The following is a 20641-nucleotide window of genomic DNA, read 5'->3' as shown; positions in this document are numbered from 1 at the left end:
AAAAACACTTTAAGCTTAAAAATTAAAAACATTTTCCATTTTACTAAACTTTAATCATCTGATATATATTGGATTAGTTTTGATGATTAGAAACTAATAAATTCGGCGTTATGTTTTTTACTATTACAAGTTTAAAAAGACCGTGAGAAATCCATATTAAAAACATTAATATTATAAATCATTTTCAATAAAAGTAAAAGAAAATGAATTCAGTGTATATTTTGAAATTTAAAGTTTTGGACAAAAAGTATTAAAAGCAACTAAATATATAAAACAACTTTAAGGTACAAGTGTGTTTGTACAAGAGTTTATCAATTTTATTCATTTTGTCTTAATGTGTTTTTTATAAAGTTTGCTTTTTGATCAAAATTTAAAAAAATTGCCACCCTTGATAATTGTTTAAAAACTAAATAAGTAAACATTTTTCTACTAATATACAAAGTTCTAAATAAGAAGTGTTGTATATACATTGTTTATTGAACGACAAAAATAAAAGAGCTCAAAATATTCGGTCGTTGGACCGAATACACGAAAAAACTTTTCGTTTATCGAATCGCACACCACTTGGAAACATTCTATGGTAGTTCCAGGACAAGAATGTTTGTAAAGTTAAAAACTATATATCACACCACGGGTGTTTCTTGGATTTTTTATGTGAAGATGCAACATTTTTTTTCTGAACATTCATAAAATGTTTTCTATAGTAACTTAAAAAAAATACTTTAGAAAATGAAATAAATTGCAGTTATTATGTTGTAGCATTTGTAAACTATAATAAAAATAAAAGATTGCTTTTCTAAAACTAACAATAAAGCATTTGAAATTGCCCTTCCTCTTACATTTATTAGATTTCGTTTTTCAAGTTGAACATTTAAAAGGCAAATATTTTTAATTTCTGCAATTGATACAGACATTATGATAACTAACTTATTTTGTCAAAAGTTAGCAATTTAACTAAAAAAACATATTAATTGTTTATAATTTAAGTTCGAACTATTGATAATTAATAAATTAGTTTTGTGTCTTTTATGTATGTATTTTTTTAAATTGAATTTTTATTTTTTAACATTTATATATCTTTAGTTGACTAAATTGTTTGATTTTTAATGTTTTAATTTAAATAATAAAATTTAGAAAGTCATTAAAAAAAAACTGCTAGCATAAAACTTTCCTTCTTTTTAATATTAAGAAACGTCTAAAATTTTTAGTTATATACCATTAAAAATATATTTAAATGTTACTATATTAAATTTAATTACATTGTCAATTTCTAGTAAGCTATATAAATCAAAACACTTTTTTTTTAATTATATTAAACATCAAACTAAAAAATAGTAGTAAAATATTTGCAGGAATTTTCTTTAATATATCTTAATTTTTGATTGTCTTATTTTACAATAGATAAAGGCTTGCTTTTCATAAATCTATTAACTATAAGTAACTAAGTGCAATTAAACCTTAGTAATTAACATTGAACAACTTTGAAGTAAAATTATTGATGTTTAAAAACACTTCATAATCATTATTTATTTACTTATCCTAGCATTTAAAACTACAATTAAAAATCTCTTACAGATGATTACTAGTTAAGCACCAGCAGACAATAAAACATTAGTAATTCATAATATTTCAAATTAAATTTTAATTGTTTAGAAATTTATTAAAAATGAACAGACAAATCTATTTAAATATGTAAATTTTATTTTTAAACACTTAAATATTATAAACGATTCCCAATTCGCTTTTAGATAGACCATCATACCGCTTTAACTTTTTCTAAAATTGTTTAAAGAACTCTGTCTATATTTAACAAACCAAAAGTAGCAAGTCCAGTTTTTAAAGTTACAAGTAAATCTTCAAATACTGTAAATGAGAACTAAAAAAGTAGATAATATTGTATAATAGAAAAAAAAGCTTAAGGTCATATCTAACCGAAATGAAGCAATTTGTTAGTTTCGGAAATATGAATCAATCTGTAAAAACATATATGTTAGAGTGTCATAAAGCTTAATCGGAGGACCTTTATTGCTGTTGTATACATTAATGATTTGCAAAAAAAAACAAGTTTAAGGGCTCTTAATTTTGTAGATGACACGTTGTTACAAACAGCATTTAAATAAAACTCATATTTATAAGGTAGTAGTATTAACTCGAGGTTTGAATTTTAGCTAGTCTCAGACTAGTTTATTGTAATGAGGCTTAAATTTAATACTGATAAAACTAATCATCTAAAACTCAATAAAAATGTAAAAAAAATAATATCAAGATAGGTAAAACAAATGATTAGAAAACAGTTATGTTGTTATTACAAGAGGAAGTAACTTTAACTGGAAACGTGATAAAACATTAAAAGTTAAATTATCAGTTTTTGATAGAACAACGTACTTTAAAAAAATCTTTGTAACAATTGATTGATTAACTCTTTGTGAGTTACGTTAAAAATTTTTTTTTGTTGAGGGCAAAACAAATAAAATTAGACTCAATAAACTCCTTATAAACAAAGCACTAAGATGTATTTATAAAAAAAAAGAATAAATGTGTAATATAACTAAAAACAAAGTAAATAATATTAGAAATCGAAAACTTTTGAAATATAACTAGTGACCTACCGGATTCACTAGTTAGGATCCTGCAAGATTCTGATATTTTTCAAAATTTAATATCCGGTCGTATCCGGATCCTTAATATCTTAAGCTATTTGTAGTGTTAATAGAGAACAAAGTTGAAAAAGCTTATTATTAAAGTACCGCTAATTTAATAAAAAATATTTAATCATGTATCTTAAAAAAAACACAATGTTACTCTTAAACTTTTTGTTATGAAATTTATCAAAAAATGGATAAACGTCGTACAAACAAAACAAAAATATTCTATCTTTACAAAATCTCAGTTTAAATTTTAATCTACTACTGTACGATTAAATTTGATTTTTTTACCTTGTATGATGCAAAAGAACAATAAATTAAATGTTAAAATTCTTAAAAATAACGAACTAGAGCGATTTTTTTTGTGATTAACTTAAATCAAACTTTTGTGTACGAAAGTCTCAATTAAAAGATGAAGATTAACTTTTTTGGCATTTGTTTGTATATATAAAAGTAAGTAATCTAGTTATCAACATTTACTAATATCAACGATACTCTTTAATTAATTAAAGTCAAATTTCTTTACAAAAAAACCTTAATTTCTGACTCAATCTCTTGATTAAATGAATCTTGTTGCTCGCTTTTGAAGTGGCTGTATTGGTTTCTGTTTCTAACGTGGAGTAGAACGATAAAAAGTCATTGGTAATATCATTTGTAAATAGTTGAGTTTTAGGATTATTAGACGGTACTAGAGAAAAGTGACTACTTTGACCAGTCTCACGACAAATATACTTTTTCTTCTAATTTCAACAACCTTTTATTTTCCTGTTTGAGATTAGGAGAAAAAAAGTAAAGTCGATACCTTGGACCAACAGCTGTTGTGACTAACAATAAGCTGTTATCATGAAGAACCAAGTGTGAGCTGCTATTTGTAGTATATAACCTTCTTTCGAAAGCTTCTTTTATATTTTCTGCCAAGGTTGCTAAGGTTGTGGAACTATTTTGGGCTGGTAAACTATTCGCTTTAAAATTAAAATTAAGTTTTAGTACTTATGCATGCGGAAATACAATTGACAGCAATGCCTTGTTTCTTCTACACTGCTGCTTTACTAAGTAAAAAGGTTCAAGCAATAAAATAATGCGGCTAGCAAGTTGCCATTCTTAAGCTTTAAGAATATAATATAACTTGATAAAAATTTATTGTTAACCACGTAGAATTGGACTTTTTTTTAATTATTTTTCTAGCTTAATAAAGCCAAAACTTTTAGGCAAAATTCAATTTTTAAATTATATACTTAAATGTTAAAAACATTTTCTTTTTTGTTTTCTTTTTAGAAAAATCAATAGTTGATTTTTTTTTACAAAATTTCACAGTTCTTAATTTCAATAATACGCTTAATGCTATTTGTTCCTTTTTTATTAACGCGAGTCTTTGAAATATAATTTTATTTCATATATGCATTCTTCTTTAAGATAAATGCTTATAAGTAACTAACTCTGAAACTGAAAAATCTCAATTTATTTGTTAGAAATTTAAAAGGTGCTAAAAAGCAGTAAAGATTTCTATAAAAAAATAGTTTTTTAAACAAAAACACAAAAGTTTGAGTCTATAAGTAAAAGAAGCTGATCGCGGAAATCGAAGTCTTTCCAATTAACTGGATTCCGATCCGACTAAATCTCAGCTAGGATCCGACCAGATCTGGAAATGTTTTTAAAACTAGGAACCGGCCGGTTTCGGACCCAATCAAAAAGTAGCCGGATCCATTAGGTCACCAAATATACGTATAAATTCAAAAATTACTTTTTACACTTAAGTTATAAACGTTATTACAAAAATACATTAAATTCATAGCCATTTAACAACGTCTTTTAAAATAAGCTACATATTAGCACAATCCAATAATAATGATGGACAAAAATCATTAGTTTATTAGGGCATTAGACTGCGGACTGAAATGTAAAGTGATTTAAAAGTTAAACTTCATTACCTTAGGTTTCAGATTATCTAAAAGACATTTAACGAATAATTAAGTTAAGTACAAGTAAGTTTCGTGGGGTAATCACTTTCATATGCTAACAATTATTTGTACTTAATGTCAGTACTTACTGAATACGTTGATTGTATATTAATGAAATAAACTCAGTCTTGATTGTAGCAACTACTTAAACATACTTGTTGAAATAATGGTTTTTCCATTATAAAAATCACAATTTTTATACATTAAAGTTTATTGCAAACAAAATACAAAATAGAAGTACTTTTCGGACACGCTCTTCAGTACTTTTTCGTGTCAAAACAAGCTGGAGTAATGATTTACTAATAAAAACTAATAAAACTAAGTATTTAAGAAAACAAATTAAATTTAACACAATAGTAATAATTAACAAATTAAGGCAATCGTTTAATCAGAAATAATATAAATGTAACACAACTTTACTAATCAACTAATTTAAGTTCAACGAATTAAACAAAATGGTCGAATAAACAAATTTCTTTTGTTTACAGAGATCTGGCTTTAAGCTTAAAATGTATATAGCTTCTAAAGTTTTTAGGTGAAATTCATTACGAGCAACTGATATTATTTTGAAGTTATCCACTTTATAGTTTTCGACACACTTAGGATTAGTAATCAGGTGTTGGCCAATCGCTGAACTACTATTTAGTTTTTTTAAATCATCAAATTTCTTTTCCTCGTTACATGACTTTATCTTGTTTAAAAGGTTTTTTGGTATGTGTTGGTTAATTCTTGCAATCAAATTGTTACTCGTTCTACCCACGTATGTTTTTTTACATAAACATACAAATTTATAAATTACATTGCTGGTGTTTAGGGTGGGTAATTTATCTTTGTTTTTAATCTGAAACAGTTTATTGGTTGAGTATACTATTCGTAAATTAACAGATCTATAGCCATTTTCTACTATTTTCTTCAAATTATTATGCAAAACTGTATTCTGATTGTATGGCAACTTAAGGTATACCGGACACTTTTTTGGACCAAATTTTATTGACTCAAACCTTGTCTTTGTTTTTTGTATTGTGTTCTTTATTCTGTCTAGAGGGTAACCTAAAGTCGCAAAGATTCTTTCCACATTTGATAATTCTGTTTCTAAATATTTTTCAGAACAAATTTTCATTGCTCTATATGTAAGGCAACTGATTAGATTTAGTTTTTGTCTCATTGGACTGTATGAGTTATAAGGGACATAGTCCCCACTGAAGGTACTTTTTCTAAAAATGTTCGTATAGAACATTTGATTCTCCCTATTGACCATAACATCTAAGAATGCTAAATTGTTTTCAGTTGCTGTTTCCATAGTAAATTCGAGGTTTGCATGCATGCTATTCAGTTTTAATAGAAATTCGTCTCTGTCTTTATCGTCTGTAAAGATGGCAAACGTGTCATCTACATAACGTTTGTAATAAATGGGAGAGATATCTTTTATGAGTTGTTGTTCATGGAAACCAACAAAAATGTTTGAGAGAATAGGACCAAGTGGCGACCCCATTGATATACCGTCAATTTGCTTATACATATGATTATTAAAGCTAAATTCTACTCCACAACATGCTAATATTAATAATTCTTTGAAGACTTCTGGTTTTAGGTATTTTGGAGCTAATCTGTATTTAAATAGTTCATTCACAACTAAATTAATGCACTCCTTGATCGGTAAGCTGGTAAAAAGAGACTTGATATCGAAGGAACACATACTAATGTTTTCCTGACTAATTTTTAACTGTCTAATATCATCAGCAAAACTGAATGAGTCTTTAATACAATAGATCGAGTATACTGATTCTAATGGTTTCAACATTTCCACACACCATTTAGCAATCTTATGTTGCGGTGAATTAATCATTGAAAGGACTGGTCTCAGAGGTACTTTTGCTTTGTGTGTTTTTGGCAACCCATACAGTCTGGGTCTGCATGACCCGGATGGGCGTATAGCGTCATAAACGCTTGCAGTGATTTTATTATTATTTTTCAAAGATAGTAATCTTCGTTGAGTTGCACTTTCTATTTTTTGGGTATTATCACAATTATTCGCTGGACCCAATTTTACAAATTTATTGGTGTCCAGTAGGATATCATTCATTTTTGCCAGGTATTTATCTTTTTGGAGTAACACTACTCCACTGCCTTTGTCGGGCTTGGAAATAAACAAATTTGGATTATTGACTAACTGTTTTGCAGTTTTACTGAATTCGTTGTAAAAGTTGTCCAATTGAGTTGAAGTTTTGTTCTTATCTTTGTAGTTTAGCGCTATTGCCACCAATTTTGCATTTAACGTCTTTTTTGTTAATTCATTCAGTGGTTTGTGATGATTAAGTTGGCCGGCCAGAACTTCAAATTCACTGCAAATATCTTCAAATTTCAGTTTTTTGCTAGGTATGCAGAATTTTAAACCCAAATTTAATACAGTTTTTTCTTTATCTGTTAAAATATGTTCCGACAAATTAATTATGTTATTTATCTTTTCTGTACTCCAAACTTTTTCTTTTTTAAGAGTTCCACTATATTACTATATTTTTTCCTTTGAGAAGCATTAACATCAGAAACTTTCCTTTCTACATTATTCAAAATCAAAACCAAATCTTTACTGTCAATGTTGCTAAGAATATCCATTACGTTGTTTAAAATTAATTTAGTTCTACTCAGCTGGGACTCCATTTTTCTTATATCGTCATTACAAAATACTCTTTCTATAGTCGTTGAACTTTTTAGTTTCGATTTTTTGATTCTAAACTGAATATATTTTTTTCAACACATTGTACCAAAATATATTCAGTTTAGAATCAAAAAATCGAAACTAAAAAGTTCAACGACTATAGAAAGAGTATTTTGTAATGACGATATAAGAAAAATGGAGTCCCAGCTGAGTAGAACTAAATTAATTTTAAACAACGTAATGGATATTCTTAGCAACATTGACAGTAAAGATTTGGTTTTGATTTTGAATAATGTAGAAAGGAAAGTTTCTGATGTTAATGCTTCTCAAAGGAAAAAATATAGTAATATAGTGGAACTCTTAAAAAAGAAAAAGTTTGGAGTACAGAAAAGATAAATAACATAATTAATTTGTCGGAACATATTTTAACAGATAAAGAAAAAACTGTATTAAATTTGGGTTTAAAATTCTGCATACCTAGCAAAAAACTGAAATTTGAAGATATTTGCAGTGAATTTGAAGTTCTGGCCGGCCAACTTAATCATCACAAACCACTGAATGAATTAACAAAAAAGACGTTAAATGCAAAATTGGTGGCAATAGCGCTAAACTACAAAGATAAGAACAAAACTTCAACTCAATTGGACAACTTTTACAACGAATTCAGTAAAACTGCAAAACAGTTAGTCAATAATCCAAATTTGTTTATTTCCAAGCCCGACAAAGGCAGTGGAGTAGTGTTACTCCAAAAAGATAAATACCTGGCAAAAATGAATGATATCCTACTGGACACCAATAAATTTGTAAAATTGGGTCCAGCGAATAATTGTGATAATACCCAAAAAATAGAAAGTGCAACTCAACGAAGATTACTATCTTTGAAAAATAATAATAAAATCACTGCAAGCGTTTATGACGCTATACGCCCATCCGGGTCATGCAGACCCAGACTGTATGGGTTGCCAAAAACACACAAAGCAAAAGTACCTCTGAGACCAGTCCTTTCAATAATTAATTCACCGCAACATAAGATTGCTAAATGGTGTGTGGAAATGTTGAAACCATTAGAATCAGTATACTCGATCTATTGTATTAAAGACTCATTCAGTTTTGCTGATGATATTAGACAGTTAAAAATTAGTCAGGAAAACATTAGTATGTGTTCCTTCGATATCAAGTCTCTTTTTACCAGCTTACCGATCAAGGAGTGCATTAATTTAGTTGTGAATGAACTATTTAAATACAGATTAGCTCCAAAATACCTAAAACCAGAAGTCTTCAAAGAATTATTAATATTAGCATGTTGTGGAGTAGAATTTAGCTTTAATAATCATATGTATAAGCAAATTGACGGTATATCAATGGGGTCGCCACTTGGTCCTATTCTCTCAAACATTTTTGTTGGTTTCCATGAACAACAACTCATAAAAGATATCTCTCCCATTTATTACAAACGTTATGTAGATGACACGTTTGCCATCTTTACAGACGATAAAGACAGAGACGAATTTCTATTAAAACTGAATAGCATGCATGCAAACCTCGAATTTACTATGGAAACAGCAACTGAAAACAATTTAGCATTCTTAGATGTTATGGTCAATAGGGAGAATCAAATGTTCTATACGAACATTTTTAGAAAAAGTACCTTCAGTGGGGACTATGTCCCTTATAACTCATACAGTCCAATGAGACAAAAACTAAATCTAATCAGTTGCCTTACATATAGAGCAATGAAAATTTGTTCTGAAAAATATTTAGAAACAGAATTATCAAATGTGGAAAGAATCTTTGCGACTTTAGGTTACCCTCTAGACAGAATAAAGAACACAATACAAAAAACAAAGACAAGGTTTGAGTCAATAAAATTTGGTCCAAAAAAGTGTCCGGTATACCTTAAGTTGCCATACAATCAGAATACAGTTTTGCATAATAATTTGAAGAAAATAGTAGAAAATGGCTATAGATCTGTTAATTTACGAATAGTATACTCAACCAATAAACTGTTTCAGATTAAAAACAAAGATAAATTACCCACCCTAAACACCAGCAATGTAATTTATAAATTTGTATGTTTATGTAAAAAAACATACGTGGGTAGAACGAGTAACAATTTGATTGCAAGAATTAACCAACACATACCAAAAAACCTTTTAAACAAGATAAAGTCATGTAACGAGGAAAAGAAATTTGATGATTTAAAAAAACTAAATAGTAGTTCAGCGATTGGCCAACACCTGATTACTAATCCTAAGTGTGTCGAAAACTATAAAGTGGATAACTTCAAAATAATATCAGTTGCTCGTAATGAATTTAACCTAAAAACTTTAGAAGCTATATACATTTTAAGCTTAAAGCCAGATCTCTGTAAACAAAAGAAATTTGTTTATTCGACCATTTTGTTTAATTCGTTGAACTTAAATTAGTTGATTAGTAAAGTTGTGTTACATTTATATTATTTCTGATTAAACGATTGCCTTAATTTGTTAATTATTACTATTGTGTTAAATTTAATTTGTTTTCTTAAATACTTAGTTTTATTAGTTTTTATTAGTAAATCATTACTCCAGCTTGTTTTGACACGAAAAAATACTGAAGAGCGTGTCCGAAAAGTACTTCTATTTTGTATTTTGTTTGCAATAAACTTTAATGTTTAAACATACTTAATAACAAATTTTTACTGTCTACTTTAGCATTAAAGTTAAATTCTCGGAAACAAATTGACACGAATTTCATTTATAAATACACCTGTACTGCAGAGCAGAGCATTCCCTATACTGGAGAGACATCGAGACAAGTTTTTCGACGGATTGCAGACTAGTGATAAACAGACAAAAAGAGCAAAATGTTCGACCACCTATTTAGTTGCACACACTGTCAAAATTTGACATTGTACAAGAGTTTTATAATTTGAAACGATCTAAGCAGAGCGAACTCTACAGCCTTGAACCAATATTGATTTAAGAAGAAATGTACTCAAACAAAATAAAAATACTAGTTAAAAAATACAAAATAAAAACTTTTATTCTCTAATAATGGTAAAACTGTTTATTAAAAAAGCAGCAAAACAACTATTTTATAAGTGCAAAAAAAGTATTAAAAACCTTAAATAATAAATCTAAGTAAACAAAATTAAATCAAAACAGCTATAAGATAAAAATACATTTGTATTAGAAATCAAAAACTTAACTTTAATTAAACTAAATTAAATTTAAACAATCTGATTTAGGAAAAAAGAAATTATGCTTTTTATAAGTGTTTTTTTAATTCTTTACTTTTATGTCCAACAGTTTTATACTTGAATTTTTTTTTTTTTGTTGGCTTAAGTACTACAAGTATAGTACTTATAAGTTATAAACCTTTAAAAAACTCTAGTTTCAATACTTAAGTCTTTATTAATGAAATAACTTTAATTTTACCTAAGAAAAAAAATCTGATAAACATAACTGTTTTTAATTTGTAAGTCTTTAATAATCTACATTTTTTATATAGCAGTTTCTTTTGTATTAAATCTAGTTTCATCTTTTGCTATAGACTTAACATTTAACAAAGGTTTGTACTCTTCAAGAAAGTATCCTACACCAGGTATCGATTCAGGAAACCCATCAGGAAGAGCAGATCGTGGTCTAGCAGTGAATTTAAATCCGGGTGTTGATTGTAAGCACCTAAAAGTTTTGTAATTTTTTTTTTAATTCACAAACTTTAAGGAATCATTCGTACATGAGAGTAAAAACTTAAACAACTAGTCTAATAGTTTTACTATTTAGTTTTAAATTTAAAAATCGAAATATTTAAAAAGGAAAGAATCGTTTTATAGCTTATTTAATCAATTTCTAAACATACAAAAAGCAATAGAATCTAGTATTAGTGCTATAAAATTTTGTTAATTATAGTTCATTGGATTTTTATAAAATAAGTTTACTGTTCAAAGTATAAAAGAGAAAACCTGTCAAAAGCAAACGAACGTTATTAAAAGTTTAAAACGCATGTAATCTAGTGATTGTATAAAAATTTTGAAGTTTATAAACAAGTCAGTAAAATTCATATATGACATGCATAATTTACAATAAAATAATATTGTTAAGCAACAATTTAAAAAGTCTTATATTTTGTTTTTACGCAAAGTGTGTCTATTTATAAATTTTTGAAAGCCATGAACTTAATTTAAATAATATATATTTACCTTTTAGGAATATATAAAAGTAGAATTATTATTTTATTTAAAAGTATTTTTAATGACAACTATTGGTTTTAAGTACTTTACCTTTAAATACTTGTTATCAACCTTACAACTTTAAATAATTCAAATCTTAAAAAGAGTACTAATATTTTTCTTTTCTAATGATAACATGTCATTTCAACTACTCGACCATGACATTTGTGTAGTGAAACTTCAGCAATTTTCTAAATGGTATTTATCTAAATACTTTTTAGCAGTCAGTTTTAAGTCTGTTTTTAGTAAACTGAATAAATCAAAACTTGAAAAACTAAAAAGAAGTCAAATGTTAACACAAAAATATTATAGAAAAAGTTGTGCAGGAATCTGTTTTAGAATATCCTAATTTTATTTGCCTAAAATTTATGTAATAATGGATAAAAGTTGTCTTCTTTGTTCTACAAATACTAAACTTTAGTAATTAAAATAGTACAGTTTTTAAAATAAATTGCAGTTTGGACTAAAAAAATACTGCATAATCATCATTTGTATACTTTTGATAGAATTTTCAATAGAAAGTTAGTTCAACTTACTAAAAGTTTCCTTTTACGAATAGGCTCTCAAAAGGTTTAATTTGATTGTGACACTTTAATGAAATTTCAATTAGAAGTCTATTACAGTTGAGCATTAGCAAATGATGAAACTCTAATGTTTTCAAATGATTGTGAAACCAAAATTCATTTTTAATAGACATACTAAAGAATCACAAGCAAATCTATTGAATTATGTTAAGTTTATTCTTAAAAGGTGTTTTTAGTGTTATATTTTAGTTATATTTTTTCAGAGGTCGCAAAGGCTCGAGAAAACTAGTTAAAACACGCCCTTGCTGTGTAGTACATAGCAGGTACATGTTTCACAGAAAATTTGTATAAAATAAGATAGTAAATTGTTTTTTAATCTTTAACAATTTACATAAATTTATTTTAAATTGTTTGTAACAGTTTTTAGCGTATTTAGTATCAGTAAAGTCAATTTAAACTATAATCATGGTAACTTTTGTTAGAGTAAATAAATATCTATTGATCTACTGTGCACAGTACAATTTTCTTTAGTAAAATACCGTGCACACAACTTTTTAAAGCCTGGGAAACACTGCGTAAGCCGTCTGTTTATTTAAGTGATTAAATGACTCATTACCACTTGAGTTTAACAGGAAAGTTGTAGATAATAGTTTTATAGTTTTTAGTTTATTTATTATCATCATACTAACAAATTTGGGCTTAGATAAGTCTTTTTTTTTACATTACTAAGATAAATAAGTACTATTTACAACCTAACTTTCTTTTCTTAAAGAAAATAAGCTGAGTTAACTAAACTTTGCCAGAAGAGTAAAAATTATTTTCAAGAAGACGTTTTATTTTAAGTACCCAAAGTTTTATTATTGCTAAGATTAAAAAATAATTTTTCAAATACATTGAAAATACAACTACTAAAACTAACTGATATGTTGTTGGGCTAATGAAAATTTTACCAGGCTCGCTACAACTCTCAAACTTGTTTGCAATCGTAACGTTATTTCCAAATAGGCAATATCGCTGCTTTCGCGTCCCTAAAACTCCACTAACCACTGATCCCGTGTGTAATCCCAATCTCATCTTAATTATTTTTTGTTTATACAGAGTTCACAGTTTATGGAAGGTTAAATAAGTAAAATTAGTAAGGTAAAAAAGAATAGTAATATAAATAAGTTTGTAATAACAATTACAAACTTTAAATGTTATTTTTTAAATAAAGCGTATTAAGGTTAAAAAAACTAAATTGAAGTTAGTGTAACTAACTTAAAAAGTGTAACTTATTATTTTTCAATTTTCTCCGAGAGTTTTAAACAAACTAATTAAACATTTGCTTAACTTTTAAATTGTTTTAAGTTAAATCGTTGTTTATCTGTTTTGATAAATGTTTAAGAGGCAATACTTCTTTTAAGACAAAAAAGTAAGGCTAAAAATATTTTTACAATATGTACAAGATTGACTTTGTCTATTAAATTAAAAAGATATCTAAACCGTAATAGGATTTCCGGCTGGTGTCGTGGTATTTTTGCTTTTTTCCAACATAAAAAGTGCCATCCATGCTGTTTGTTGCGCATGAGTGCTTGATTTTGCGTGTAGACCTCCAGCAACGCAGTATGCGTCTCCAATCGTCTCCACCTAATAGTTTGTACAAAGATATAATTGAAGCATATTGTCAAAAGATTACAACGATTGCTATTTCAGGTAAAAAATTGAAAATTAAATACTATAAATGAAGAAAAATGCAAAACTCTGTATCATATTTTTTTATTTACTTATACGCACTTTGTATACGTCAAAAATGTTGCATTTTCTGTCAAAATCCACGTATAAGTTTCGTAACATTTTGATTACTTCCATTGCTGAACAAGTCGAACATATAGAGGTAAAACCTACAATGTCAGAGTACAACATAGTAACGTCCTGTGATTTAGATTAGCGAGATTAATCTTAAGCGAGCTTAAAGTAATACTAAGCCATTCAAACAATATTTTGGAAAAAGAAAAAAAAACTTAAAGCTTTGAAACATGCTTATTTAGAAAAAGTTTATAACCTTGTTTTTTCGTAACTTTTTTGGTAATATTTTGCTATGAAAATTTTTAACAGTTTTTAAATGTCATTTTAATGTAGCTGAAAGATTTCATGAAATAAAAATTAAGTAAAACAAAAAACAAAGCGTTACAGTTTATAAATACACAATAAAGTAAACTAGTACTAAAGTTTGTTTATTATATGTAGTCTATTTATTTATAACTTGATGAATACTGTTTTTTTATAATAGAAGTTATTCCACTAACGCGCGAGACGATTCAAAGGATTTTTGCATAGTTTCAACTTTTTAATGTCAAAAAAATTAAAAAATAGCCGTCAGAAAGATGCCTTCATGAATATTTATACTCCAAAGTACTTCATTTCTTTTTTCATAAATTAAGTAGGGTATTTTGAGTTTTTTTTTAATAGTCTAATTAGTACTTTAATCAGTTATTTAGTAATTATCTTTCAAAAAGGGGTAAACTTGGTATTAATCTTCCAAAAAGGGGTAAAACATGAAAAAAAGAACCGCTGTTTTAGACCAAACTTTTCGAGCGCTTTCTTTTTATAGTTCAATAAAATATACCATACAAAAATCAAAAGCTATATTACTTATAAGCCTATTTTAAAATACTTTTGAAAGGTTTTATCGATGTAAACATAATTAACAAAGAATTTTACCTGTAAAATTTAGTTACTATTTATTTTTTTTATTTTTCACAGTTTAGTTTGGTTTGTTTTATAAACAAAACTAGCTAAGCTTTTTTAAGTTTGCATTAGTCCTCAATATATTTTGGTTCAATATAGTTTTTTTAGTTTTACTACTTTTCAGAAAAACATATATATTAATCATTATTACACTTAACATTACTATTGTGCGCTACTTGAATTAGTACAAATATTTGGTTAAAAAGTTTGAAACGTTTAAATCTTCAATTTTAAGGCAAAAAAGCAATACTTGTAATTTAATTCAATGAAATAATCTTATTTTTTCTTTATTAATTTAAATAGTAGAACAAATTGTTTTAAAAATAGATCTGTTAATTTTAGTTAGTAACAAACTTTATTTTTTATAAACAAAAACTATTTCATTACAAATAAACAACCAATAAATACACTCTTGATATCTTAAACACTACTTGTATACACTGAAAAATTAATTATAACATTAAAAGCCCATATTCATTCTATTAAAATTTAGTTTTTATGTAATTAAAGCGTAAAATAACATAAAATAAACAATAATCATAATGTTTTGACAGATTTATTTTACCTTAACTTTTCTGGCTTGAATCTTTTTACCAGTAAGTAGAACTTTTGCTATATCAGACGGGAACATAGAATATAAAAGGTCAACATTCAAATTTTTTTCTTGTTCAAGAGCCATATTGTTTTCTTCTAAATTTTCTCTGTTTTAAAATTACAAACTTGTGTATTTGAAAAAAAACTGCTTATAAAACTTGATTAAAAGTAATCTAAATAAAAAAACTTAAATTTACCTTTACATAAAAAAAGTTTTTACTTTAAAACATTTACCTAAGCTTTCGCATTCTTCTTTTAAGTCCCTCTTGTGCTTTTGATTGCTCGCCAGTCAGTATGACATCACGTGTTGCATCATGAATAGCCATATCTGAGATGTAACTTCCACTACCACTCAAATCATCTAGTCGTTGAAAGTTTGGTCTCCCAAAGAATATCATGACATCTTGCTTCATCAAAATCATCTGTCCTTTAATTTCCATAGTCTTAAAAGTAAATAGCTATGTTAAAATAAATATTTACAGCAAAAACTAATATAATTACTGCTTTTAGATTATTTAGCGGTATTTTAATGTTAATTACTACACATCAAATAATGTAAGTGCCCCGTATTTAAATAAATTAAGAAAGTAAAACTAAGCTTTACATATTTATAGTAAATATTTTACCTATGAAGAACTTTAATAAGTTTTGTTGTTTTTGTTATAAAATACTTTTTATTTTTAATACTAAAATAGTTATGAGATATGTTTTCAGTAATATTTTGCTAGCGCTTAACTTCAATTAAAAATGAAAACTACAAAATTTGGGTTTGCAACATACGGTCCGGCTAACATAACTCTTTGGCAAGCAACGTACTTTATAGCTAAAAAATATCTTGATGAAGTCAAATAACATCGAGTTTATTGACAACAAGTATTCTTAAAAATTGTAAAAGTTTTGTTTTATGTACATACTAGTGTTTTTTAAAATTTACTGTTTTGAAATTAAAGATTTTTTTTAATATTCCTTGTACACTTTTTTACACGTTTTGCCCAAAAAATCTTTTCTAGTAAACCTAACCTGTCGACTAGCCTACCTCGACTACAAAACCACAAAACAAAATCAGGATATATTTAACTTCTATATACTCAGTTTATATATAATTTTTATTAAGCTTATTATCAAACAATGCTTATGATTTTAGGATTAATTAATTATTATAAACATGTTTAGTTGTATAATTAATTTGTTTATTGTAAGTTAAATTTAAACTTATTAAATAGCAACAAAAAGCAGCACGAAATGTTTAACAGATATACAGTACTAATTGTTTTTTGGCTGATAAAAAATGTGTGATAAGGTTTATTTATCTTCAACAAAACAATTGAATTTATGTTAACTATTAAGTATAATTTAAACGCATGACATTGAAAGTAAATAAAATTGTTTTAATTTTTCAAACGAAATGCAGAGAACAAAAAAACAGTAAAATTTTAAATATGTTTATCAAAACCAATCCTTTTTTTTATCTATTCTTGGTTTTTATTTTTATTTTATTTTACCAACTAACTTATGTGATAGATAAAACTAATATAGTAAAAAATAACCGAAGAAAAGAAGTGTATATGTTTTCTGAGAAAAAAAGCATCAGCTTTTTATGTGATCAATTTTACCTTACAGGGTTTTTTGTTATTTCTAATTATTACTTAAGACATTTTAAAATATTATATTCTGTAACAGTTAATAATTAAAAAAACAACGAAATAAATACTCAAATAAATTTAATTAAATTTTAAAAAAAGTAATAGTAAATCTACTTAAGTTCAAAAACTATTTTAAAACTACTTAAAATATGTCTATACTAGAAATAAACTAACAATATCACTTCGTGAACTACAGGCAGTGGTTGAATTACGACAATCGTTAGTAATTATAGAAAAATGGTCATTTAAGTTTGATTTGATAGTATCAAACGTAATTTTTTTCATTTCTGGCTGCGTGACAGTGAATAGCTGGTCAAAGTGTGGACTGACCCCATTTTCTTTTTTTTGCAGTATGCTAAAACCATGCGTAGCTCCAAGAGACTTAAATGTTTTAGTTTTTTCGTTGTATAGAATAATCAGTTATTATAAAAATTCTTTCATAAGACAATTTTTATAATAATTAAATGTATTAAAAATATAAATTACAGTAGCAGGAAAATTTTTTCCATCAGTGGGCTAGATTTGGGAAATCTATTAATTACGGCCAGATCATAGCATAACTATTATTCAATATTTAAACTTATTAATCACATAATTACACTACACAACTCAATATTATATAGAGTGAATATAAATAATTTATCTAAATACGTGTTTTGTGTTATAATATAGTCAATAAATATTTTTTTAGTTACAAAATTTTATAATATTTTATAAATTATAGCGACAAAAAATAAATAATGTGTTTTTCACATGAAATAATACTTTTGGTAAAAATTGTTAACAAACTGTTTAAAACCTAGCTGTATATTTGATTTACAAAATTCTCCATAAAGACTTCAGGTGAAATTTTTTTTTATTTAAAGGTAGCTTACTTTTGAGAATGTTTAAGATTGAATCTCTTTTAAATGTTTGTAGACCCAAACAAATAGACTTTTGTTGAAAAAGTTTTTATGTGATGCAAAAACCAAAAAAAAAAACTCGCATGTATCCATCTAAACTTTTGTCCAAACTTATTAAACAAAATACAGTACATACTTTCTTAAACTAATATTACTTAAGCTTAAATGGAAACCGTTCATTTTTAATCCATGCACGCACAATTGCAATATAACCGTTTCCCAACTTTAAAATGTCACTAATTTGAATCTCAACAATTAAATTAAGATTGAACGAAAAAAACATAATTTAATACTAGTAGACTTTAAAAATTAGTTTAATGTTATAATGAGTTCTATGTACATAAAAGTGTAAAAAAGTCAAAATTATACTTCTAAAAAGAAGTTAGTTTTAAATAAAAAAAACGAAATTTTATTATTATTTATCATTCAGTCAAGTTTCTAATTTTATCTTATTTAAAAAGTTTTAGTTTTATTTGTAATCATCAATCAATTTAGACTTTATAAAAAAACTATTTATTAAGTTTTAAGTACTAAAATTTTTACAATCAGGTTTTCAATAGTTTATTCATTAACAAAGATAGTATGTTTTTGTTTAGCTTCTAAATCCTACTAAAAAAAAAAACATCTTAAAAGTCTCGTTGTGCTATGTAATTCTTAGACACTCTACTTAAAATAAAAAATACTCATTTTACATCCCTGAAATCGATCTACGCTTTTATATTGAATAAACCTTGTTATAACATTAATAAAAACTTTGTAATTAGAAATACAAGATATAAAAAGCTTTACTTAAGCGTAGCGGAGGCTTTTATCAATTTATAAATTTGGCCTACTTTACTTGTAATCAACAAGTTTAAATACATTCTTAAACACCTTAAGTAATGCATCTTTAATATTAACTATATATATATTTGTGCTAGACTATCTTTACTTACAAGCAGCCTCTAATAATGTGTGACCTAAATTTAAAAAAACATAAGAATACAATGTTCCTTTTTTGTTCTGTGGCTCACTGCATTCGTTTATATTGAAATATATACTTTTATAGATTTTATTTGTAAACTACTACTTATCTCTTCTTTAAGGTAAAGTGTATTTTTGTTGTATCAGCAACTCAGTTTTATCTTAAAGAATAGTAAGCGTAATTGGCAAGAGGAAAAACGCACTTACTTTTTAAAGATCAAACAAGTAAAATACTAGCTCGACTTTAATGTTTTATAAAACTGATTTTATATCAAATTTTTTCTTGGCATTACTATTTACATTTTTGAAACTTGCATAAGTTAAGATTTTTTGGTTTAAAACACATAAAACTATGGGTAATGGCATCATGACCGACAAAACAACTATACCGTAATAAAATTACATGTTTTCATCAAATATGTAACTTTTAATTTAAAGAAATGCTTAAAAAAGTAGATGATATTATAGTAAACAAAAGTATCTGGTTTACATACTTGCGTAAATTCAGCTAACTTTACAACTTTTATATGATAAATTAGTGTCTTTTCATATTAGCAGTTAAAATCGTATATTTTGTTAATGTTTAAGAAAATAAACTCGCTTTTTATAATATAAATGCCATCATAGTTGTCTTCCCAAGCATCTATGACTTCCAGAGACAGAATTGCCAAACACTAACTAAATAATTAGCCTGAGATTATAGGTTAAGTTTGAATTGTATTTTAATTTAATTATTTCCGTGGTTAGAAATTTTAGATATTTAATTAACTTTAATGTTAAAATATATAGTAATTAAGTAGTATACTTTTTAATAATAATGCATATACAAACAGTTTTGACTGTTCGGATAAAAAATATTTTTCTTTGGCTTTCGGGGTCGGACATTATCACTACGCGGCGAGTTGTTGTATTACTCTAGGTTTAAGGATACTACTTGAATTAAGTTATTAAAGCCTCTTATTAAAATATTTGATATAAGAACTGTCTTAATTTTTAATAGTCTAGCGTTTTAGTTTCAGCTAAAGTAAAAATCAATGACAAGGTATATCATTAAGAGAACAAAGGAAAACCTTTATAATAAGTTTTTTAGCAAAGAAAAAAATACCTTAAAAATAGCTGCCCCAATTTGCAATACTATCATACTTCGATCAAAAACTATGTGATAGGGATTAATTTTGCAAAAGATAGATGTGGTTATTTTTTGATTGCTTATTAAAGTTGTTTTAAATTCTTGCGGTAGCTTGATAACTTTGTACGGACTGTATCCTGATTGGTCGCTGTTATTTGAATTTGAAGAAGAAAGTGAAATTGATAGTTTTTTATTGCCTAAAGTAGAAAAAAGCTCGTTAAAATCCATTGATAAAAAATTATTCTTAAGCGTCTTCGGGTATTTCTCTTTTGTACAACTTTTATCTTCGTTTTCTAAATTGCTAAAAGTCCTGCATATTCTATTTTTTATAGTGTTCATACTTGTATACCGATTAGAAAAAGTTTCTTTTTTTCGACTCTGCATCACTGGGAAATTTTTTAAAGTAGTAAAACAACCAGGGTAGCTTCCTCGTGATTTTCCATTTAAAATATCGTGTCTTTGATTACTTAGAATGTGAAACCGTTTCGGAGGATTCTTAAGACGGAATTTAAACTTTGAACACAACTTTTCTTCACAAGTGTTTTTTGAACTCAGGAAGTTTATTTTGTAAACAAACTGCTGTTGAACTAAACATATTTTCTTAAATTCAGTTTGGTTTAAAATACTAAGCTTTTCAGAAGCTACAGGGTTCAAAGCTTTAATAGAAGAATGTATACTGTACACTTC

The 20641-nt window shown here is 26.4% G+C and overlaps 1 protein-coding gene across 1 annotated transcript; it reads right to left on the bottom strand.

Annotated features, from left to right (window-relative positions):
- Positions 1-10682: 10682 nt before the first annotated feature.
- On the bottom strand, positions 10683-20259 carry LOC145842188 (guanylate cyclase soluble subunit alpha-1-like). Its single transcript, XM_082949587.1, has 8 exons — positions 19931-20259; positions 17135-17341; positions 15552-15760; positions 15289-15424; positions 13770-13907; positions 13479-13622; positions 12916-13070; positions 10683-10924 (listed from the first exon to the last, which is right to left on the bottom strand). Exons 1-8 carry the CDS (start codon positions 20180-20182, stop codon positions 10744-10746), a joined length of 1422 nt encoding a protein of 473 aa, XP_082805713.1. The 5' UTR covers positions 20183-20259; the 3' UTR covers positions 10683-10743.
- Positions 20260-20641: the final 382 nt, after the last annotated feature.

This window comes from Thalia democratica, chromosome 8, assembly GCF_965202585.1.
Source record: "Thalia democratica chromosome 8, ktThaDemo2.hap1.1, whole genome shotgun sequence".
NCBI classification, from domain to species: Eukaryota; Metazoa; Chordata; class Thaliacea; order Salpida; family Salpidae; genus Thalia; species Thalia democratica.
The sequence above is the reverse complement of the archived record's forward strand: the minus strand, read 5'-3'. Positions and strand labels throughout refer to the sequence as shown.